General features: G+C 38.0%; 1 protein-coding gene across 1 annotated transcript in view; it reads left to right on the forward strand.

Moving 5' to 3' along the window:
- The window catches only part of LOC118773336 (inactive N-acetylated-alpha-linked acidic dipeptidase-like protein 2), a 237,138-nt gene that overhangs the window by 112,476 nt on the left and 98,089 nt on the right, over positions 1-26,573 (forward strand). Inside the window, exon 5 of the mRNA XM_036522222.1 lies at positions 10,229-10,379. Coding sequence (XP_036378115.1) covers positions 10,229-10,379 — 151 coding nt within the window. The remainder of the gene's footprint in view (positions 1-10,228; positions 10,380-26,573) is intronic.

Below are 26,573 nucleotides of genomic sequence, written 5' to 3' on the forward strand. Positions count from 1 at the left end.
TGTAATCATTCTAATTATAATGGATTAGTTAAAAGGTCAGTCTGGCTTGGTGATGTGAGCACAAGCTTCGGTTCAGCTCTGAGCATTATCAAATTCGCATATCTCCCCGAGTCACTGACTTGTCAGTCAAGGACTCCCGCTGCAAAGAGAAAGGACGGCACATTTTTCAAAAGGTTACTTACTATCAGATAAGGCAGGATTGCTTTCCAATTGCAATACTTTGAATCCCATTACAATTAGAAAAAGTATCAGGTTTTTCATATTTTTTTAAGTTTTATATTCAAAACAAGTCTGGTTATACTAGTATACTATGGATTATGTCAGATGGTTACCCAAGGAGGCAGCAAACAGGGGGAAACCACAGTGTTTTGCATGTCATTAAACCATGGAAAACCTTCTAAATATTAACCTGGTAAATGCACCCACATTGCTTATTTTTATGTTTTGTGGAAAGGAAGAAATTTGTTACTTCTGCCTGGACATCCTTACTCATGATTTATTCCTTTGGAAGTACTTTCAGTGAATGAATTCTGTAGAATGGCAGATATTTGTTTTGCTTAACATTTATTGTATCCCTTCCGGTAATCCACTGCTGAGCTCTGCTATGCAGTTTTGCTGGGGTGAGTGAAAATTCCTTATTGATTTCTCTAAGGCCTTTGTCCAAGCCAACTCACTTTACAGAACACAGAACAAACGATTACTCCCAGATGGATTGCAGTACGGGTAGGTTCTATTGCACCTAAGCAGTTGCATACTTCATGGTGCCATAGAGAACTGGAGCAAGGATAAAGATGAGCATGTATAAAAGATGTATACCAGTTGCCAAGATGGATGAAGAAGTAACATGTCACCATATGGCACATACAGTACTTCATGCTGGCTATTACATAACTGACCATAATGGCTGACTGCCTTAGAAGATTTTTTTTGTTTGTTTGGAAATAGGCATCAGGGCATGGCACTGGACATGGGTAAAACTGTTTTTTAAAGATATTAGCTATAATAGCCAGCATTATAATATTTAATTTTTTATTGCCATTTTGGTTTGTGACCTGTGCATACATTGGCATGTAGCTAATGTTCATAGCTAGCTACAGTATTTGACAGAAAGACAGACAAAGTTTCAGCTTGTGTTTTGAAAAAAAGTAGATGGAATTAAGGCAAAATTATGATTCAGCAGAGAATTCTCATTCATATGAGAATATTCTTTTAGGCAAATGCAAAAAAAGAGAGAAAATTTAAAATCTGCCCTGCGCTGAAGCGAGACAATACAAGCTTCCAATACACTTAGATGCAGCCAGAGGTTATTCTTGCACTACAAGTCTCACACAGTGCACCACAAAGAAGTACTTTCACTTCTGACAAAGAACATCACAATATTGTATCAATAAATCATATATATATATATATATATATATATATATATATATATATATATATATACATATATATTACGTTACACATTATCACCACATGTACCATCAAAAATTGTCCTTGAACAGCAGCTGCAGGTAGACTAAATAGTTCAAAGTTTGTTTTCCCTGTGTGCATGTGATGAAATTTTGATTTGCACTTTGATGCTCATCCAAAATGTCAGAACTCTGCTGCAGTTCTGTTGAATGCTTTACCTGGCTGGCCACTGCTGGACCAGAAAAGCCAGGCTTTAAAAACACTGGGGTTTTCAGGGTACAGTATTATGGAAATGATGACTGTGTGATTGAAGTTTTCATAGAAAATATTGGGAGTCAAAGTGGACACCTGACATCCCTTTGGATCAGTTCACTCATGCTCAAATCGAATAACTGATGGTATTCTTGCAATAATCTTGGGAACCAAGTCATGAGAAATGCAAACCCTTTAACATCAACCTTATGTGTAACATGAGATCTGATGAGTAATTGTACAGCTCATTCGCAATCATTCAATTTGTAGAGTAGCCTTGATAGTCCCTCATAAGATTTCTAAAATTGCCAATATCAACTTGAGGGTCATTTAAAAGCTGATCCTGATTGACATTGAATGTGTATGGGGTAAGTTTAAGTTAATCAATGTAATAATGTAAATAATGTTTAGAACATGTATAGCCAAAACCCTTAAAAAGGTTATGGAGGCTAGTGACCCCTGGTCATGAATGCTCTGAGAACTCTGACTTTAACACTACTAATGGATGACACTAATGGATTCCCTGGTATTGTGAATAACCTCCTTTTGTATCCACCACTGAATCATCCACATTTTGGGACGTTCTGTCAAATTCCAGACAATGAAAGTCTGATGCAAAATTGCGTGTTTATGTATATTTAGTGGAATTTAAGGCTCTTTTAAAATTTAACAAAACAAAGCACCAGTTTTAGCATATGCGCTAAACGGCTAATCACACCAGTGTGACCGTATGCGCGAAAGGGTTAAAACGAAATTTGCCGTTCAGCACGTTTGCCGCGCCTTTCAGTAATTCAGCCAGGTAAATATCCACGCTGGAATTACGGAAGGAAGTTGCAGTCAAACTTGATAATATGTATAATTTGCGTTAAAACATTAACGTGTTAAAGTTTCCAGATTATTCACGAACGAGCATTAACGCATTAACGTTGACAGCCTTAGTTCAAATACATAACACATGCAGTTCCTTTGTATGGTGATGACTGTATTAACAATTTACATATTTAAATATACTTGTCCATCATATAATATCTTTTTATTTCCTGATTTTGCACTTTTTTTTAAGGTTATTTATGATTGTCTTTTTTCCAATCTGAGATTATGAAAGTGTAAAGGTAGTACTGAGGAGATACTACTTGAGAGGAGTTACTGTGTGTGTGGTCAGTAATACCCACTTAGACTCAACTAAGAGATGACACTGAATTCTTCAGCAAATTATTTCACCATCTTGATCTGACTGTGACTGCTAATGCTAAGGTAAAAAGCCTTGATTTTTGAACATTGGCTTGGTGTTGCATTTCCCCTATAGAACCAGTCTTACTGTAAATGATCAACATTTGAAAAGTGTGTTTTTTTTCCACAGTTGTGATTTAAAACAATGATTATGCTCATTTGCATATTTATGTTGTGCGCATATAATTGTAAAGCACACACATTGAACCATTGTTAAATAATCAGAATCAGTCATAAACTCTTATATATACAGACATATTTGCTTGACATTTCAATTACACATTTTGCACTAAACCCAGTGAGGTGAACAGCTGCTTGTATGAGAGACACACAGCACTACAGTGTTCTCTCCTGTAACACTGATACTTTAAACCATAATTACATTTTCTCCAAATAATTGGACAGCATGCAAATGTAAATAACATCAACTGAAATGAAATTTTGTACAGAATAATTGCAACCAGGAGCCTCACTGCTTGAAAATAACGGTAATTGGTCCTTTCCTCCCTCTTTTATCAGCTCTCTGGTGAGGATGTATTGCTTGCTGTGTAAATGCCACCACCACTGTCATGCACATTTTTGAAGTTCATCTTTGATTGAAAGGCTCTGTTAATGCTTCAGTAATGCTCAACTTACATCACGTTACAATACAGGGAAGGGGGTATAGCAAAGTACATGCTGGCTGTGTAACATTTTGCACTGTTTTCAATTGAATCTTGCCAGAATTCTTTTGTAGCAATGGAATAGTAATGGATGACAAAAACAATGAAATCACATTTGAAACCATTATGCATTACTCTGACTGAACAGGGATATTTCCTCTCATTTTTATCTGACATTAATTTACTGTGAAAATCATGTAAATAAAATGTGTCATGCAATATATATATATGAATAGTAATTGGGAACTTATAAGCTCCTTTAGAAAATTGCTTGGATCTTTTCAGAAAAGCTGAGTTTTTTATTGATTTATGAGAAGAATAGGTTCTTTATGAAAATCAATTATTTTTTCTCTGATCTGATGCTTCTCATTTGGTTTTCAAAGCTCTGAACATGAACACTGTGTACACTGCAGTAGTTGTGTGGGAAGCTTTTTTTCCCTCTTGCATGGAATTTATAATTTGGACTGTTATCCCAGTGCATTTAACGATGTGCACTTTTTGCTATTTAAAGGTACTATCTAATTCACATTTGGTTTAAATCAGATTTTTACAAGTTTTCACAGATCTATGAATACTCAAACATATTGATATAAAATGTTTTCATAGTCGGCAGTGCTAGCATCCTTTAAATACAGTTGTGTCCACTCTTTGTTGAAGAGATCCTGAGTTCTCAAGGGCTTACAGATACACCTGACACTGGGAATTCACCAGGCAATTCCATTCAACTGGAGACTCCAGTATGGTAATGATGAGCTGAATTAGAACAAAAAACAGAACACAGTGGGTCTTGAATGGGCAACACTGCTCTAAACATGATCCTGGTAATGGTAACAGGTTTGCATATTTAAGCATTTTATGCTTTTCAATAAACTGAGTCAACAAGTGCTTGGTGAAAATGCTATTAAGAACGGAAGAGCAATGTACTACCTTTGCCTTTCTTTTATTGAAGTCTATGCCAGTGTAAAATAGCAGATAAAGGCCATACTGCCTGAGTGATGAAGAAAATATTGACGTCAAAATAAATTACCCTCTTGTTTGAATTCCAGCAGTGCAGACAACACCCACCAGTGTCATTTGTTTGGGAAGGTATATTGATTTCTAGAGTAAGCACTTACAAACAGTCTGTGACTATGAATTTTGTTGACTATCCCTAACAGACAATCAACAAGCAGAAGGAAAACAACTGTGAGACTGCAAACAGTACAGACTATTTCTTAACTAATAATAAAATTTCCTTCTCATTGTTTGTTAGCAATTGAAGAAGAGGTATTCCTTTTTCCTCCAACTCAAATACACTTTCATTTTAATTTAGCTTCCTAGGCTTATATATACATGTACATTTTATTTACTTTTCTTACTGAAATTTTCAAATTTAGAAAATTATCAAAAGCTCCATAGATCAAATGGCAAAGATCACAGCTATTACAGCATGCATACACCCAAGCATTTTACATTTACATTTATTCATTTAGCAGAAGCTTTTATCCAAAGCAACTTACACAGGTTACAGTTCCTTACAGTGTTACCCATTTATATAGCTGGGCAATTGTGGGTTAAGTACCTTGCCCAAGACATAAGAATTTCACAAATCTATGCCTACTGTCACATTGTGTGTGCTGGGGCTCATGGTCTATGAGCTTGGATGGGCTTGGAAGTTTTTTGTCTGCTTGATTAGCTACAGAGTACTACAAAATAATTCACCATGAATGACTGTAATTTACTGAGCCAGTTCCCATTTCATCTACAAACACAAAACAATACTGTCGGGTTCTCTGTACACCCAGTGGCCCAGTGTTCATTGCATTGAAAGTATAAAGCTGCAGATGTAAAATATGAATTATGAGGTATTTCCCACTGAAGTTTCAATTGGCAATGAAGTAAGTAATACTTGTCAATGGAGCCTGTTAGAAAGGTTCCGGGGTTGAAGTAAAAAGGATATATAGGGGGTGGGCTTAGGAGGGGAGTTTTGGGGTTACAAAGCAAAGGAGGGAGCTAACCTCCTGATATGAGGAGCACATAAATATATGGCAGAGGGCAAATGAGTGCTGTCTCTAATTGTTTTTCAATGAGGCAAGCACCTCTAGCCTGGAATTGGCTCTGAATTAGTGCTTCCATAGCAATGATTACAATTAGAACAGAAGTGTGTGGTATGAAACACCCCAGCAAATGGAACATTATCAATGGAAAGGGCATTTCAAATCATCAGAGCTCCATAATTACTGTATCATATTTGCTTATTAGTCTTCTCTCTTGCATGCATTAACATTCTCTCTCCCATTGCCAGGGTGCACATATCATCCCATCAATCAAACTACACAAAATGTGTGTTTTAATGGAAATTAATTCAACCAATGCAGTAAGGACAAAAGCAAAGCAAACCCAGGTTCTAGTGAATGCTTCACGTGCACTGAGATTAAAAATGGCCAATGAATTCAACAGCCACTCTGTAAATTCACACACAACAAGCATTTATCACTTTTTTGTCTCTACCCATTTATTTATTATTATTACTACCCAAAGGTTATCAGCATTAAGGAATAGCATTTGCTTTTGTTGTTTTATTTTCTGATCAATGGCATCAAATAAACTTCTAGTACGATGTGTTTGCCGGCAGTTGTCAAAGTGCAGAAAACCTGGGCTGATTACCTGTCGAGTATGGAGTTGTTTTTGTTCATCCTAAAATAATGTGAGCAGGCCTTCATCCCTTACTACATGCAATAAAATGTCAAGTGCTATATGCTTTCTTGTACTTCTCTATTTCACTGTGAAGGACAAGATGTTTCTGGTTGTTGGCATTTAGCAAAGGGAACAGGATCCGTGGCAGTAATGTCTGTAGTCTTCAACTCTCCTGAGTTGTTGATTTCTGTCTCTCAGGAGCTTTGTGTTGGATTTAAGGAGAGTTAGATTGTTAAGTTCACTGGCTGTGCATGGCCCTTTAGCTGTATTAAGCAACACAAAGCTTTTTAAATACACCATTGTACAATGATTGCATTTGCATTAAATCTGGTGAAATTCAACATCAAATATCTCAGCCATTTCACTGTAAAGTTTACTGAGATTTTATACACCAGCTCTGACCAAGACAAGCAACAAATTGCAACCATGGTTGCAAAAATCTATCCAGTAGTTTTCATGAGTAAGACAACACAAATATATTAGCATTTTCATCATTGCAAACCTTTCTCTCAAATACTGAGCAGTTTACAGAACAATTTACTCTTAAACTGTCAAATGCTTTGTACCATGTAAAGTTTCTGTTGAGTTTTCCTAACTGAATAATCATAGAGGTGGTAGATGTTATTAAAATGAATGAAACGTTCTTTCATGTTAAAATGTTCGTATAGCAACACACTAACATTTCACAGCCTAGCAGTGAAAGTGACTGGATATATCCACCACCACTGCCAACCAACAACACAACTGAACTGGAATGGAAGAAGCTACTTCCTATTGCACCAGCTGAAGCAACGAATATGACTATGAATGCACTGCAACTTGTCAATTTCCCATTGATTATAATGGAAAATCATGTAGTGTATTCTGTTAAGATGATAAGTTTACATTGGTATTTTCCACTTGGGTGTGTTAAAAAAATATAACAGTAGGGGACGTGTCTTTTGTCATGACACAACTTCAATGTGAAGTTTGGACAATATTGCTTTCCTCTTTCTAGTCTAAAATGCACAACTCTGATTGGCTGAGACTTCAAAATGTTAATGACAAATAGATGAAAATGACTGTGAGAAGCATTGAGCAAAAGGAATTACCACACTTTACCGTAGGCAGAGCATATAGTTTGTTTTCACTTATAATCCTATTGATTGAGCGATATATTAACATTTGCTAAGTACACACAGTTTTACAGAGATATGGAAACCCAGTTGCTGTCTCTTTGTGAGTGTGTTTTAACATAGCTCGCAGTCCATTAATGATTATGTTCGGTACAAATAGGTGGTGTATTCGTAGGGTCCGTAATTTACATGTCTCAAAAATAACTCTTCCTTCCTTCATCTTCATCAAAATCATCTTCCTTGGGACCTAGGCATTGAAATGAATGGGATATTGGAAATTAGATATTGTATGTCCTTTCTCAGAACAAGTGATTTGTTCACTTTGTACATGCCAGAGGACTCTCTCTCTCCCCCTCTCTCTCTCTTTCTCTGTCTCTTTATCACTCCATCCCAGAGTATGTCTCTAAACATCTGTAGAGAGACACACTAAAGTAAGTAATTAACTACAGAGAAAATGAGGCCCATAGAGAAACTGTACCACTTTCTTCTTCTGTTTTCTGCCTTTTATTCTGTTATGTGCTCCACTTCTGTTCAGGTACAAAAGCTATAAAAGTGATACATGTACGTAAGTAAGGTTACTTTTTGTCATTAATCTTATAGCAAATTATCTTTTATGTTATGCCTAACTAAGATTACATGTGCAACATCACATATATATTTTGTATTAGGTGACATGTCCATATATGTTGTGTACATGTTGGCAACTGGTAAATATGCATCTTCTTGCATCTCTTTTTGCCCTGCATCTGAAATTAAGTGTAACCATTACTCAATCTGACTCGCTATAGACAAATGATAAAGACAGAATGATGTTAGGGCTGCAACTAACGATTATTTTGACAGTCAAATAATCTGTTGATTATTGAAATGAATAATTGACTATTCAGATTATGAATCACACAATTATTCAATGGCTCTTATTTATCTGTAGACTTAAATTTAGCTTGAGGTTGTTTTAGGCATATGCTAACTAACAATAAAGACAATAAAAATGAGAACTGCATTCAAAAATACATCTTTTAATGAATGGTTACTAGGACTAATTCAGTGAGGGCTGTTGCTTGCTGGGGAGTACAAGTCTGCTTCATTTGAAGAAAGCCATCCATGGTAGCATTTTGAGATCCAAGAGACCCATAACTTGTTCAAATTAATTCAAATGCAACCCACACTGGGCATGCATGCTTAGACACGAGTTGTAGAAATCTGTTGCGATTTAAAAAGCATCAAATTCACCAGTGTTCTCTGAACTTGTGCACTCGGCAGCATCACTATCTCCAGCCATAAACGTCGCCATGACAATGATGCAACGTTTAAACAGAGAATTTATAAATAGCAGACAGGCTCTGGTTTAACATTGCTAAGTTAGGGCACATTTGGAATATGAACAGGATTGTTGTGAATAATAGGTTATTATTTGCTACACTGTATGTTCAACGTCATTAATAATGTATTGATCAAGAGAAAATGTATTTCAAAATAGAAAACATTACAGCTCATAACGTGAACTAACATGGCTTTTAACATTAACTAGCTAGCTAGCTAACTAACTTAACGAGAGGAGTCTTCATCATCCAGAGAGCCAGCGTGCCACCTCTACAGATGTTCAAGCATAACTGATGTGCTCCCATGCCAGGCAAGGTCAGGTTTGTAAACATTGCACTTCACAACCTTCTTGGCAGAGTTAACCCTTTAGCGCGTACATGCTAAAACCGGTGCGATTAGAAAACTAGACTGGAAAAATTCTAGCTAATTTAGCTTTGAGGAAACAGCGATTTAACATTAAAAAATATAGCAAATGCCAACTGAAAACTATGAGAAGTTTAATAATGCTGATGGAATCATAACGAACCATGTAATACGTGCGCTACATAGCATAAAAAATAAGTTACGTGAGAAAGGGTTGTGAAGAGTGAAACGCTGCCACACTTTTAAGGTCTTTGGTCGTGACAGTGTTACCATCTCTATAGTTCACTCCAGTAAAGCAACGTAGCTTAGGCTACATGTCTGAGCATTCCGAGTCAGCACGAAAAACACACACGATGACGTCACCAACTAATCGACAATTAAATTTGTTGGCAACTAATTTGGTCATCGATTTTAGTCGACTACGTCGATTATTTGTTGCATCCCTAAATGATGTAAACATGGCCAGGGACTGCAAGTCTGAATCTCACTCACACAACCTTCTGGCCAGCGTAAGCCACTTCTTTATGAACAACCATGTTGTGCTAGGCTTCTTGCTGACCATTACTGTGTAAAAATGCATTATATCTGTCTAAATAATTGTGTAGGTATTATTTAACATTCTAGTTTTCATTTCTCAGCAGTGACACAGATTAGTCTTACTACTGCAACTACTTGGGAATGTGGTTTAGGTGCTGTGTTGTGTCATGCGCAGCAAGCTGAGAGACCCTGCCATTAAGCAGTGTGCATGCATGGTTGCCAGACAGCTCTGAACTCCCCTCACTCCTCTCAGAAGAAGCAGAAGTGGCTGCTGTCAGCAGTGCACGGCTGCGCTCCTGCCTGTCTGCAGCTCAGCCACAGGATCAATTCAATCATCCGTCTGATGAATATTTTCCAGGCATTACCCTTTTAACATTGTGGTAGATCAAATGTCACAGGTGACCTTAATTTTAACCTCTATCTACAAAAAACCCGCCACCCTGAGAAACGCTCACTGAATTCTCAGGAATTTAAGGCAAACACAATAGCCTTATCCATGTGTTTATGCCACAGCCCTCATGTGGCCATTGTGGGATAATTCAATGTTTTTGTGTGTTAGTGTGTATGTGCATGTGCGTGTGTGTGTGTGTGTGTGTGTGTGTGTGTTAAATGAAGAATCTGTGATGTCACCTTGACAGCAGCTGGGTCTTGTTTCCACAGCTGTCCCTCCTGGCTGAGGCTGGCTTTGGGGGGGTGCTCCCCTATGTGGACCCCTGTGACCTCCCCAATGAGCAGAGACTGTGGGATGAGGCTTTTGGCATCACTCTGAACCCTGGGGGAGACCCCTCCACCCCAGGGTACCCCAGCATTGGTGAGTCCTTCCTTTCCTGGAGTCACACCTCCGGAAAGGTGTTTCGTTAGAGGTGTTAGATGCTCATAGCACCTTGAATGGTGCAAATAAAGCATGGCTTTGTCAAACACACCACAGGGGGTGACTTCAGATCTATATTTTACCCAAAGTGACACACTATCCTTCACTCCCTACACAGTCACTGTGTAAAGTGACACAAGCACTGAAGTGGTCCCGGACAAGGAAGGGGCAGTGGGTTTGTTTTTTATACAGCATTACCTCTGTCATGGGGCTTTTACTCATTGAAGCATTCTGTGCTGAATATGAGATTCTAGTGCAGAGGCAGTCCCCAGAGGTGCCAGGCTTGTTGATTATACCTCTGTGTGTGAGGAGTCTGGGGTGAGTGCAAGCAGAGAGGAAGCTGCGAGGGGATGGACTTACCAGTTTGTTATTTTCTCCATACAGCTGGTTTCCCTGATTATTTGTCTGATGACAGAGAGGTGCTTTGAGGATTTTTTATTTTTACTTTTTTATCTCTCCTCACAAATGATTACCATGTCACATAACCAAGGGGAGGGTTTTTCACTCTGTTGTTGAATATTTAAGCACATCATTGTTTGGTCCCCTGCCAGGATAAAGGCAGCCACTCAAATAAATAATAATAATTTCAGTAATACCATTTTTAAATAGTAGGCCATCTTCTGTGGGAATTTCATGATCTGTCAGACTTTCACTCTTAGCAAAAGCTTTGTAGTACATTATCGTTTCACCACATTTAAAGTGTCAACACAGCAGACCATGTATTTCACATATAGGTTGTTCAGTTCTGAATATTCTTCAGAAGGAGGAAAAGCTGTTGGCTTAACTGGGATCCAAGGTGTGAAGGTGACTGTAAAAGCCACATTAAAGTTCTTTGTTTTTTTATTTATTTTACCCCAGAGGCATGCTGTACCGCATCACTATTATTGATATAGCCACATTGTTCACACAAATTTACACAAACCAGAATAGGTAGTGCTGAATGACAGCTCTCCATAGATCATTAAAAACAAAAAACATCCCTCCATATTAGTCTGGGAGCTAGTTCCCTAAGCAGCTTAGTTTCTGCCTAACTTCTGATGGTCATCACATGGATGGCAGTACAGAAATCCAAATGAATAAATTTGAGATGAGACCATAAATTCCCATTTATGGTATAAGGCATAATATTTAGGATACAGATAGGAGGATCCTTATCACATGTTTACTGTGAAAAATGAAACTGAGAACAATGACAGAATCGTGACTTTTATAGTCCAATATAGAAGACTCCAAGAAATCAAGTATATGTGAGACTCCATGAAACCAATTTTTTTTTTTTATAACAAGTTGTTGAGGTAAAAGTCATAGTCAGTGACTTAATAACTAAATTTCAAGATCCAGACTGCATGGCATGTATACTCATATTCAGCACAATGACCTTTTCGCCTAAAATAAATTGCTTCTTCAATATTTGACAGACAAATATTTTGAGAAATGTTCCGTTGATGCTTAGTTCCCAATTTGCATTTAAAGGGTCATTTTAGAAGGTCTCAATTTTAAAAGCACTTTGGAATTTGAGGGCACAAAAAGGGCTGGAAAACTCCAAAAGTGTGGAGGAAAGGAGGTGCTATTTAGATAAACAAAGTGCTGCTGAATAGGTATCTGCTGTAATGCTGAAGCCGTTACCATACTTTTCCATACACGCTGTACAACCAACCCTCTGTAATAGATGGCAGAATTTCTTTTACACTTTCTTTTGCATGAAAGTGTCTGTAATGTCTCTTTCTAACATGGTTTTGAAAATTTTGCATTTTGGTGGGCTTTGACACTTTTTACAATATGCACTCTCACTATGAGATTTCTGTCAAGTGGTATCGTAATGTATGCTCGTGACCTCAAATTTGACACTTATCTTTCTATTTAAATTTTGGTTATAGGATAGACGCCTTCCTTTTTGCTCCTTAAACTGTTCTCATCAACACTTTTATTTGCCTTTCAAATGAAGCTATAAGCTATTTCAGATTTTCTGTAGTTTCCTTCCTAAAAGAATCAGAATTGTTTGTATCTTGTTAAGTTTTGTTGAAAAAGATCATGAGATGTACATGTACTGTATACTGATGAAAAAAATGTAAAAAATGGTTGGTAATGAAATGTACCTACTATGGCCCCACAAATTACAATTTGATGTAAAGTACAGGTGTAAGAAACCATAAATTCCACAGTATTTGCTAAAATGCTATGATGCAAGATGCATATGGAAGACTTTGTTAAAAATGTTTGCGATATGATATTAGTACTATGAGTGGCATGGCTGGCGCAGCATTGGTTCTTGCTGTGGGAAAAGTTCAAAGCAAGTGGGTAAATGCTCATCAAACTACATGTATGCTGTTACCATTTCTATTTTGCCTTGTTCCATTGTTTCAAACCATTGTGTTTTAATGTGTCATTTATGATCTTTACTGCCCCTGCTTTGTGTGAGCTCTGTCTTTCCTGTTTCCCTTCTATGCTCCTGTTTAGTCTCTAGTGTGCCTCTGCTCTCTGCTTGACCCCCTATCTTTGCTGCTGTTATGGCTATTAGTCCTGATATGGTCATCTGTGGTAATTATCTCTTTTGGCCACTCAGCCAGCAAATCAACATGTGGTACATCATTAGACACACACTTGATGTTAATTTTTCATATGGTCATCTTTAGTATTTGCTTCAATTTGGACCCCTCTGCCAGCAACTCAACATGCAGCACCTCATTAGATACACAATTGACTTTAATTTAGGGTCATCAAACCGCATCTACCACTGTAACAGAACACCAGTGCAGATAACAACACTGAATGTTGTAAGTTTTAGGATGCCTGGGTTCCTTGCATGTAAACCTTTCCAACAATTGCATTATGCTGTGTGGTATATAATCCTTCCTGTTTCATGGTGGATTTCATAATGCTTCCAGTTTTATGGTGGTTAACCAATGCAGGTTCAAATGGTCATATATGGTAATTTCATTACGCTGGCCAATTTGGATGTTTGATAACAAGGTGATGATCAACAAAGTTTGAGCTATGAATTACAGTGACTGATTGCCTCTATTCAGTTGTTTCAGCTATAGTGAATCAGTGTACCAGTTGCTGTCCATGGTTCTTAAATGAAGTGGGGATAGACTGCCAGTCTAAAGCATTTGTGGCTTTCTGTATTGCTCTGTGTGGCTCTAGCTAAATCCTGCCAGTGATCAAGCGAATCTGTCATTCATCATACAATGGGTTATGATGTCAGGACACAGGATGCTAGAAACAGATGTCTTAGCAGATGTTGGCTGCCTGAGCAATCACCAACAAAACCATTTGCTGGCGTCCAACATGTGAAAGACCATTGCATTCACAGAAAAACTGAACATGAGATTTTTTGGGACACACTGAACCAACCTGATGGCTAAGACATGGTATTTTTAAAAAACTGAGAACATGTCTTTAACACTTGGTCAAAACAACAACAGAATGTCCACAGTTGACTTGGACTCTCATGAAGTCTACATACCATGTACATAAGTGCCTTGAGTGTGTGACCTACCTTTTTGATGAAGCTGTTTTTGTGGGATTTTTAGACTTTGTTTTTCTTCAACTCGTATTTAGCCTGACAAAATGACATTTGTTTGGCTTTTCCCTCATTTTAATGCATGCATACCTTCAACTATACAAAAAACGTAATTTGTGTTGGTATTCTTTAAGCAAGTGAATTTTTTTCTGTGTATGCCTTTCATTACTGAGTTTATGTGTAACCCGCTGCAGTATTTCATTTTTTTGTTTCAGACTACATGCATTTTTGTGGTATGTTGTCTTGAACCTTACTAGTGTGGGAAAGCTCACAAAACACCTGCTTCCTCAGAACAAAGGGTTGCTTAATATGCAACCAAATATGACAGCAACCCGTGTAGCTTTCCACAGAGATTGAGAGAGTGTGAGAGGAGGAGGATGATGAGAGGAGAGAGAGAGTGTGAGAGAGAGAGAGAGAGAGAGAGATTGGATGTGTTAGGGGAAATAGAGACATCTTTTATGTTACCAAGAAAGTGTGCATTGTGCACTTAAATATATAGCTGCTACATGACAGAACACTGAGTATACACCTGCTTTGTTTGTAAGTTGACCACGGTGTTTCTGAGGTTTTCCAAATGCATAATTGCATTAACCTTTAAAAAGGAGCTATTTTTATGCCTCTCTGCTTTTGCTATATCTGAGGGAGATAATGTGGAATGCTGAGAACTACAAACATTTTTTACATGTTAATTTTCGAGTCTCTGACAGGTGGGTCTATTCACAGGGAAAGAATTGTGTCCCCTGGGTTATTTAGAAACCTTGTTGAAGTCAAAAGAAGGCTTTGAATAGAAATGTAGTCATTTGCATATTTATTTAAATACACCGCAGCAATGGGACTGGTGTTGAAACCTTTAATGAACAAATGCCTGCTATCTCTGTCTGGTAGGTAGACTTCCTCAGTACAATGTCACCCCGAGCAATCTCAATGTGTCTCCTCTCTTCTCCTGCTGTGAATTTTCACTCACTTTCTCTGTCCTGTAGATGACAGCCAAAGATGCTGGTAATAAGCATCAACACATGTTGTGTCTAATACCATTTTGATTTAGGTGGGTACTATGTTTATAGTCTATTATATGAGTTTGCCTTGATAAACTGATTTGAAGGTCACGAGCTAGACCTAAAAGTGTTATGTGGAAGGGCACAAGCTGTTTGGATTTATAAAATAGGTTAGCTGGCCTTATTATGCATTATCACTTACAATAAAACAATGCTTATAATTAAGTGTTGGAACACTACTTCTGCATTGGTTTGAGCCATATTAGACACAGAGGTTAAAGCTTTTAAATGCTTTCTTTTTAATTTATTAATGCATCCTGCAGATATAAGTGGATTAGTTTGCAAACGGAATGCCAGTGTGTTTGCAAATTTATGCAAATGAAATTCTATTGAAGGTTTACACCTAAACCACTGGCATAAGTTTAGAGGATCATTAGATATTTCATTATCTTTGATGATTATCCCCCTACCCCATTTTCTGAGAATTGTTTGTTTTGAAGTATGTGTTAACAGAAGAGGCAGCAATTTCCTCTGTTGCATAATTCACTACAGTACATCTGTAATATTGAAAAAAAGATGTTGAACCCTGTTTACAGGGAGGCTAGTATTGTCACATAGAAACCTAACTCTGACTTGGGAATGTGCAACGCTGGTTTCTGGCAATCCCCACGTGTCTAACCTCAGGTCACATCTTGGGCTGCACATGGATCCTGTGACATATCCTAGTGCCCTTTTCTTATGTAACTTTTTGTTTCACTGTCTGCAGGTACAGATCACAAAGGCTGGGATTTGAACAATCACAACATTTTACTCATTTAAAAAATAGGATGGTGTAGGGTTTTTCATGTCATCCAAGACAAATGTGACAAAAATATGATTCACAGCTGAGTGATTATTCCAGCTTCAACAAGGTATTCCTGCTTGCATGTAAAATATGAATTATTTATTCAATGGCTATGTCTGACCAGAGGGGGCAGTATGCATCCTTGTGTCAACTCCTCTGTCAGAAACTGTGGAATGTCCTATGAGAGTTAACGCAAGCAGGTGGAGAAAGAGACATCCAGCAGATAGATTGATATAGGTATTAGATACATAGGCAGGTAGATGGATAGGTATAGGTCTTTAGGCATCTAGGATATTGAGCTACATCTTTCAGAATTTTTTTTAGTCACGCCCCATAGTTGGCAGAGCCAAACCAAAGACATTCTCAACCTACTCTAATTTTATTTGTATGATGCATTTGGATTTCTAGAAGAAATTTAAAGGAAACTCAACAGTTGTAGCTATCATTGTTATATTGTCAGCTGTCTTTTGGCAGAATTTTTAAACAATTACATTTATATCAGTCATAACAGTCATTACTCCTCTATCATGGCTAACTTGATATCTTGGTGACAGTGACATCTTATTTCTAGTCTAGAACTGATTCATTTAGCTACCTTTGAATTGTGGAATACTGTTTCATGTTTTTTTTTTGATTGGAAGTCATCCTAAAACACTGCCACTTATTTCCCTACATCTGTTGTTGTCTCAGATTATTGTTTCTACTTAAACATTTTAAGTTCTTTAACTAATATTTTTCACTAGTTCTGCAAGTTTCCCAGGTTTGCCATATCATTCGGGTCTAGTGGACTTACGTAGCATCCAGTGTTTAGTGCAGTATTTTATGTTCACCCTGGTTTAAAATTGGCTTCTCTTGCCTACTCACCGTGTGATGGGTATTCTTCTTGTCAAATAAACATGCAAATAAAATTGTGCTCATACAGTATTGTTCTATTCTGAATATAAATGTGGAGTGTTATGTTAATGTTGTTCCATTCCTCTGTCTCTTTAATTACATTTTATAAGAAGGCAGTTGACATGTGGTGAGCCTATATACATTTTTATCAAATTAGGAGAGACCTTGCTGTATTGTATGCACAATGACTTCATGAGGTACAAATGGATCATTTGTTCAAAACATGCTCCATTGTTTTAAGCGCAGTCAATATAAAAAGGCTTCGTTTTTTTTTTTTTTTTGATTCACTCAAAGTGATGAGTTTAAAGTTGCATTTGCATGATGCTTTTGCAGTCAAGCCAGTGCTTAGCACTGAGAGTGGAGAAAGTTCAAGAGAAGCTGCAATATCTAGTCCTTCTTTAGAGTGTGCCTGCCTGTATTACTAATGACATCACAGCCCATATATGTCATTTTTAACATCTTGGCTGAAATTGTACTGTAAGAGTTGTAACATTTGTGGTAAATATTCCATCTTCCTCATACAGTAGGTCACTCCCAGACACTCCTTACAAACCAATGATAAAAGCATAAAATGAAAATTCCGAACACAGACCAGATTCTTCCTGTGTATTTAAGAAAAAAAAGTGTGGATGCCCCGGAGGCATTCAGTTATCATCCTGCTTCAAGAAGGTTGTGGCTGCTCTCAGCACTGGTAAACACTACCACACTTAGCCCCTGCTCACCAGGGGAGGCCATTTGGTTTGTGACCTACAGTGAATCTGTTGGCTCCTCAGACAGCGTTAAACCTCATTTGGGTCAGGGGTCTTGTTTACCTAACCATATCTCCTCTGTAAAAAAATCAGATAAGACACATGTTGCAAGGCCTCCTGTTCTCAAACTCTCAAAGGCACACGCACGTGCAGACAGACACGTGCACTAGATCTAAATCACCCAAGCCCTCTCAGGAGTGGTTTGCCCTCATGCTTTCTGTCAGCCATCCCCTTCAGATTAACGGTTGAGGTGAAAAAAGATCAAATGGAGGGAGTATTTACTCAGCTACTTATGACCGGTGTTATTTACCTATTTCCATTCCAAGCTACTTTCCTGTTGAGCTGTTGGCTGTCCCCTCAGGACCTTGCCCTGTTTTATATCCTGAGAGACATGGCCACAGTTTAGCCTCAGCAAATGGTGGAATAATTTTGTCACAGAATTTACAATGGTGGCTTTTTGTAGGCTGTTTGGTTCTAAATCCATTTCTCCCTCCATCTGAAATGGTGAAGATTATGGCCTCTGGTAGCTGTAGGATTTACACATTGCTGAAGCATGGCGACAAGGCTCTGATGGAAGAGACGCGCCACACATGTGACTGAATGTGGACACTGAGGGCAGCTCAGTTTATTTTATTCCAGTTCATTTCAGTTCCGTTCTTTTAAGTTTATTCCATTATCAGTTCAGTGCATCACCATGTCTTCTCATTGTAACTTGCTGAGAGTTTACCATATCTGTTCAACTGTCTAGTCAGTCAACAATAACTGGAGACCCTCTATCATATCAAAACTCACTTCAAAGCCACACTTTTTTCCATACTAAGACAGATCCATACTAAGATAGATCTGTCTATCTGTCTATCTATCTATCTATCTGTCTATCTATATAGATATCTATAGCCATGTGTCTTTGTCTGTACTTGTAAATTGTCCAATTTTTTTGTTTTAAAGTTAGGGAAGTTTGTACGAAACAGGGCCTGCTGAGCTTTGTTGCCGCTGGTGGGTCTCTTAATTAATCAGTGTAATTGTGAACTAGTATTGATCCATGGCTTGAGTGTACCATTCTTTCAACACAAATTAATAACAACTCAGACCTCAGAAAATTACCATCATCCAGGTGTATAGCCTTGTTGACCTGATGTCCTCAGTTTGAGCCTCTGGGACAAAAGGAGGAATATATTCTATAATAGCTGTTATGGGAGAGTGTGACACGGTGAAACTCCCACCTGCATTCGATCACTCCTAATTGGTCTCTTTTCAAAAAAAATGTAGGCAGCTAATTTAGTTTGTCCTAAATAGTTACGCATAAAGTTAAGGCAAAGTGAAACTTTCTAAACTTCAGCCAACCCCCCCCCAAATAAAGAGTTAAGAGACCTCTGATGAGGTGGCATAACGAGGCAGTTTTATCAGTCTTGGTAATTAAAAGAACACAACAGAAAGCGACAAGAAAAATCAAATGCTTTGAGGTTTGAGGGCTGCAGTGTGGACCCTATTGTGTGATTTTGGTTCATGGTGAGGGACAAATGAACCACTAGTGGTCAAAATTAGGGCATGTGAAGTTTCCATCATTATAGTACTTTTTTGTCCAAATTTGTATCATAATAGCATTATAATCACAGCCCCATAGTAGTATTTAACTCCCGTCAAATACTGTGCTTATTACAGTAAGCTAGTAAACAAGTAAACAGAGAGAGATCAGAATAATAACCACTATTAATCTGCAGTTTGACAGTCTAAACAGCTCGGTGATGTCAATCTAAATCTAATGCCAAGGGTCATAAAGCATGTCATTTTGTTTGAGGATCTAATGGTGACTACATGGGAAAATAAGTGTCATTAAGCTCTCATTAAAATCTAATCATCATTAGAGGAGGGGATCTGCGGTTCCCTTGGTCTGGTAATGTTTCAGTGCTGGAGCATTAAAACACGATAAAAGCTCATGAAAAAAGAATGAAATTCAAAAGTCCAAGAAGTGACCCGAACCACCAAACTATAACAGGGTGCATACCCCATTACTAAATTGGTTGAATTACAAGTCTGTTTCATTGAAATATGTATTTGAGATTTCTGGGTTACAAGGCTGACACCTTCTGGTATACTTCTGAGACTAATCAAATGATGTAAAAATAGCCTGTTTTGCCAAGTGAACATTAGAATTATGTAACTGCTTTGCTATCGTGGTAAATGACCAACTGCTCTTATATTCACAATGGGCTGTCTGGGACCTTGGATCTCATCTCTAATTTTCTCGCTGATTGTCCTGATGCTAAAAGATTGTTTATGCACAGATTCATTTTAACAATGTTCTAACGCCCCTTTTCCTTAACTTTTGATAACAAAATGAATATTGAAATTTTTCTGTTACTTACAAAAAAATCATGATATCAGATGCTTAGTACATAAGCTGATTGTGGCTTCATCTAGAAGGAATATTTATTTGTAAGAAGTGGCATGAATCTAACAGTAGCATTCCTACCTGACAATGGCCTTTTTGTATATATGTAATCACTGACCTATGCCTCATGCATCTGCTGGCCCTGGAAGCCTGTGTCACTGTAATACTGAGGAAATGCATTACCCTTCCTTTATCTGGAACAGAAAGATCTGACTCTAATGATTTATACTTCTTGGGGCGTGGGGTTGTGCATTGTTTTTCCTGCTGTTTAAAAGAGGGGTTTGATTGAAAGATAATGTGTGCAGAATTGCACGTTAGGTGCCATAAGTGATGTCAGCATCTGTGCCATTAATTCCTGATTGCTTTCAAAATGCAGTATCTTGTATCCTTCCTCCCTTAACCACAGTTTGTTCAGGGGGTGCTTGCTTCACCTGAGGGAGTCATGAAGCAGGCTGACTAAAATAGATTTGCCCAAATAGATTTGCCTGTCCTAGCTTGTATGCACTGAGATGGCCGACATTTGTAAACAGAAATCTGAATATTGCTCAAATGCTAATGCCCGCCTGTGATGGAGTCCTAATTAAATCCTTTCATGGAAGCGGTACTACAAAAACTGCAAGATGTAAAAATAGCCAGTGCTAAAGGCTAATGCATTAGTTGGGGAAAGATGCTTTCATCAACAGTGGTGGTTGCTAGGGCAGCAACGTTTAATTTATACAAATTATCTTGCATTGACAAGGAGAACCAAGGGGCACAGCACAAGAGGTATATTTTACTTCACAGTCATGCACAAGAGGAGGAAGCTATAATATCCCCCTAGTCGAACAATTTTGATGTGGATCTTTTATGAAAGGTTGATGTATCTTGATTTTATCACCACACACTCTAATGCTGCAGCAGCTCAGAAACCTCCACTGGGACCTGCTGTTATTAGGGAAGGTAGATTGGAGTGAGCATCAGCTAATAGAAGGTCATTTTGCAGCTAAAACCCAAAGCAAACGTTTTGGCTATAGCCCTGGACATAGAGGCTGTGGATCAACAGCGTGGGCCTTCCCGTTCAGCTGTGGACCAATAGGCTGCACGCCAACGTCCATAGGGGCCGCTGCGCTGCCGTCTTCATATGCCCACCGCTCTGTTTAATGTCAACAGCAGTGATGGAACGGAGCACTCTCTTAATTGCTCTCTCCATGGGTTGGGATGTGAGAGGTGGGTTCCTTTAAAGCACAAACCACCAGTAGAATAATAACAAGAACCCCCCCCCCCCCCAACACACACACACACACACACACACACATAATTCCTTGAGGGAAAAACAATAGTTTGTTAATTGAATTTCTTTTTTCCAACTAACTTCCTGACTGTGGAAACTGCTGTGCAAGCAATTAAGTTGTATACATTTGCGGGTCGATTTGCTAAGGTCATAAGTTTTCCTTTGAAAAAAATAAAGTTTAATCAGTTGAGGTTCAGCTGATACCAGAGACAGAGAATGTTGTGCAGGTATACCTACATCATGTTCAATGAAACCTTGTGTGCTTTAATTAACATGCAATTATGGGAGGGCATGTAAGTGTATCAATTTATTTTTACGTAATTATTCTGCTTAGCTGAGGCACAGAGGCCATTCACATATTGTGGATATAGAAAGCCAGGTGGTTAGGCAGTTGAGGTTAAACACCTTGGTCAAGCAAAACTGTAGTGTTTCTCCTGGGATTTGATCCTATAGCTTTGAAGTTATGAGACTGGCTCCGTAACTGCTGTACATTTCTGTGCCTTATTATTAAAACTAATTGATAAGCAGTATGTCCATATATTACATTCATCTCTATGTCATGATCGTGGCTTTTCAAATTAGGTGTTTTCAGAGCAGACAAGAATTTATTTTTGCTTGTGATCATTCAGACCAGACCAGTTTATTTCAAATAGTCACACCATAGTGCATGAGGTAGTGAACAGAGACAAATACGATGTCCCATTTAAATGTGCTACAACCACATTTTAGAGAGTCTGCATCTGAATTTGCATAGCAGCAGAATGAAAAAGGGTGTATTTAGTTGCATACGGTGCTTTCAACAACCTTTTGATACAGTTTAATGCATAGTCCTTTTCTTTGCTTTGATCATCCCCTGCACTTTGATATATTCCACTTCTTTTCCAGGCAGGGACCACAAGAGCTCCTTTCACTATTCATCATTGTGAAAGGGCATTAAGTGTAGATTTTTAAGGGTGGTTGCAGGCATAAATTGTACTTGTGTGGCGCTAGGCTAATGAGGCTTATGTGAGATGCTGTGTGTAGTCCATGGATCCCAGTGCACTCCTGGCCTCCATCACACTGGACCAGGTCCAACTGGCAGTTTCTACTCTTTCTTAGATTCTCTGAATTTACTGTCCAAAAGCCAGTAAAAACACCCACTAAGAGTGATGTGTATAGGATACTCAAGAAAGCATGAACTCATAATTGGGATTAAATGTGCATTTGTGGCATAGTGCACGTGAAAGAGTTCGGCAACTCAGCGAAGAGCGCGAGACATGAATCCCTGCTCTTGTCGCACAGCTTGACTCTCAATTCCATTACCAATCAAGCAAAAGGCAATTTGCCTCTGGCTCCATAGGCAACAATTCTAGCTGACCAGACTGTCAGAAAGTGATGTCACCTCTAAAAGCGCTCTGCCACCTGCTACCCTAATGTGTTGCTGTAAAAATATTCACCAACAAATACAATTAAAGCATTTATAAGAAAACACCAGCAAGATCAAATTTCCCCTCCCTTGTGATACTTACAGATTATGCTTAATAATCCATGCATGAATTTACAGAGGAATATACTGTACATTTGGCTGTATTTTTGTATATTAGCATTTGGTATTACCATATAACAAAGAAGCAAAGAAAAGAGTTTAAGAAAAAAAGGGGATGGAGAAGAAGAATGCGTGTTGATATCCGTCCATCTTTAATTAAGCAAAAAAAAAAAAAAAAAAAAAACAGTATCGAAGCACACGAAAAGCACTGACTTCAGCGGTGTCTGAGTGTGCCATGATCATTCAAACCAATTCCAATATATACAGTTTAGGTTACACTCTTGATGTTAATGAACCAGACCTATTGCCTGTACGATAATGAAATCAGAATGCCGTGTTTGAGTCAGGATACCAGTTCCATTCTGTAATTGTTTACCGTCTCACTTGACCCCATTGTTAGGGTGTCGGCAGAGGTGTGGACCATCCTGTCAGTGTCTCTATGGTAATCAAGCCATTTGGGATGACACAGTTATTCAAATTAAATCATGACTTGTGGAATACACATTCTGGGGCAGAATGCTGTAATTTCTTACAAGAGAGATGCATTATGCTAAGGGGTGTCCACTGCATAGCAAGTAGTTGAAAAATCTTGTGGAACTCTTCAAAGTAAATTAAAAAGAAACTGAATTTCTTTTTAAATGTTTGTATTTGAAATGGTGAAATGGTGTAAACTATAGCCAATGCTTGCACCTCAGATTGTGAAAAGACAACATAAGACAATGTACAATGCTCCTGAACGGTGCCATTCCATTCTTCTCTGGCCTAGTTGCCTGTCAAAGAAGATTACAGGAGTGCGTGTGGGTACTGCTGAAGCAGCTAATCCCTCCAAAGCAAACCAAAGACACTGCTTTCCAGGGGCGACATGCCACGATGTACCTGTCGACATTAGCCATTTCCTCTTGAAAAGGTCCAAATTTTGACAGAGATGAAGTGAGAGAAGTTCGATGACGAGGCGATTCCACTTTACCTTTTGGCTTGGGCTGCCATTTCAAGCACCGTTACACAGTAAATGCTCTCCTACTGCTGAAGGTACCATTATCACCACAAGAGCAGTGTGCATCAAAGCGTTAACGTGGTAAGAGCTGGATTTTACAATGGATACTGGAAGATGTGCCTCCTTTGAAATGGTTGATACTTTAGAACTTTGGAGTTATACTGTAGGGGACAAGAGAGTCCTCCTGCACTAAAAAAGGCTTCAGCATTTGAGTCTTCCACACAACAATCTGTGCAATCTTGATCACTATTTTGAATAGGCTCATTTCTTCCTTATGGTCTTGATACATTTTTTCCATTAAGAATGTAGTAGTATTGTTGCACAGTTGGGCTCATAACAGAGATACAGGATGTGGTATAATAATAATCTGGGAAGACATATTTCTCATTTTTATTTTATTGTATAATGTTTGGTGTTTGGAGCTCTTTTTCACTTGGTTTTGTTTGACCCATCAATTAATTTTTTATTACTGGGAAAAGTGTATCGCAGTGTAGCTGCTTGTTACTGTAGGTAAGTCAGCTGTGTCAAAGGTGCAGTCTAATGAGACACTGGGGAGAAATCGCAACACAATCTGATTCCAGGAGCTCTGGTGCCTTAATTCCCTCTGATTCCTCCCAAGCAGATACCAATTTGCACTGCAAGTAAGTCATATGACAGCCGTTTTGGTGGAAGCATAAGGCCTGTTTCTGACAGGTTGATTTTGTGAAAAATGTTAAATAAATGCCTGTATTCTTGTCTTTAAGTGTTTTTATTGCAAAGTTAATAACAAATGTACAATAAGAAAATATGCAATTTATTATTTAAAATGTTTAATGTTATGGAACCGAGTATGACACTGCACTCTCACATCTCCAAGAGCCCTCTAGAATTTTGATTGGTTCTGCAATTTTCCCTGCCAGAATACAGAGAACCTCTGTGTTACTCTTGATGAGGAACATGCCTTCACAGAAAACATTGCTTAAATAACCAAGTCCCACAGGTGCTTCCTCCAAGATATAATAATGCATCTGTTTCTCACTTTTCCTGGCTCTAGGTTCTCCACACTAACTCAATCAGAAACTCAAATTCAGTTGCTGTTGGATTGGTCAGCAATCTCCAGATAACGCTCATATTTTGCCTCTTTCAGTTGCGACTCACAGTCCTACTTTACCTGCAGTCCATCAACTGATGGCATAGTCCTGGCCGAACTCTCCTGTGGGCAATCTCTGATCCTATGGCAGTCCCTGCCCTCAGGTCTGGCACATTTTGCAGTGAGGACTAGATGAGGTGGTCCTGATTGACCACCCCCAGCCCTTACCCTGACCTATGACTGTCATAACTGAAGAATTAATCACTATTTTTCTGACACAAATGTTCAGATTCACCTTGGGTCTCAGAGCTTATACATGTCCTGTATGTAGCTCCCAGAATCTAATCATTCTTTTGATGATTATTGTTCTTAAACTAGCAGTAATAATTTCTTTATGCTCTGCCACAGGTTTTATTGCAAACTCTTCGAAATAAAATTTGATAGACAGATTGATTATATTTTTTCTATATTACCACATAACACTGGATCTGGTACACTGCTAGTTTCTGTGCAAGCCTATAGTATTCAGATGTTTTTGTCATAGAATGTGTATATTTGTAAACTAATGAAATCCTTAATTCCTTGCATATTCATAAATTAAGCAAATAATTAAATAAATTATAGTAAACACTATATTGTTATAAATTATCCAATACTCAATAACATTTTGATCAGGAATGTGGAACAGGACCATCTTTCAATATCTCAACATGCCAGTTTCACTTTTGTGGGGAATTTCTGTCTTAAATGTCAGGTTTTAAGGAACCAGGTGGCAAACGTCATGCAACACAGGGCTGTGTAAATGTCTGGAAAGAGCTATTTCAAGGTCCATTTAAAATGGAATATCTTTTTCTGCCTTAAATGACCGAGGGCGAAAAGATCCAACTTTCTATGCGTATAAGCTATATGGTGTGTATGTAGGTCAGTATGTTTGTGTAGCAAATATCTCATTATGTATCTAAGATGGAGTACAATTGCACATTATGATCAGTGTCAGCAAACTATGGTAATACCTGACTGTGTAAACTTTAACAATACCATAGATACAAAATCATAAGTAGCCTTCATTTTTTCATTCACATACACCATACATGACAGTGATGGCATTGACGTGATACATTTTCTGGGCTACAATGGAACAAAGAAAAGGAAACATTCAGAAATGAATAATGAAGTGAAATAACATACAATAAATTGGTGTATTTTGACAGTGATTTTGATTCTTAGAATGATCAAAAAATTACATTAATGTAGTATGAATTCATTTACTCTGTGTAAAACTTCATAGGTATTATGCTGTCATTTCTATGAAGTATGATATTTGGGACATTTGTCCTGTGGCTGAGTTTTACTTGTCTGACTGGGTACCAGCAGGTATTTAAAAACTGAGGACAAATGTTTTGCATTAGCTATCAACAGGGTTGGGGAGTAACGGGATACATGTAACGGCATTACATATTTAAAATACAAAATATGAGTAACTGTATTCCGTTACAGTTCCCATTTAAATTGATCGTAATCAAATTACAGTTACATTTTAAAAATATTTAGATTACTGAAGGGATTACATTGGATTTTTTTTTTCATTTAATTTCATTTTTTTTTTCATTTCATGTTTATTCAGTTGGAAAATCTATCCAATGATAGGCAACTCCCGGGTGTATCTCCCATATGCCCCTCATGAAAAAAAAGAAGAAGAAAAAAGCACACAGCCTGCCTGACTCACAAGACAGTAGAATGGAGAGTGAGACAGAAATCAACCAGCACAATGCATTTACGTCATGGAAATACCGGGACCATTTTATTTTAAAATTTGGCAAAGGTCGCAACATAACAGTACAATGCAAGCTGTGTTTGCCAGCAACCAAACTGCTGTCCG

This window comes from Megalops cyprinoides, chromosome 2 (assembly GCF_013368585.1).
Source record: "Megalops cyprinoides isolate fMegCyp1 chromosome 2, fMegCyp1.pri, whole genome shotgun sequence".
Lineage (NCBI taxonomy): Eukaryota > Metazoa > Chordata > Actinopteri > Elopiformes > Megalopidae > Megalops > Megalops cyprinoides.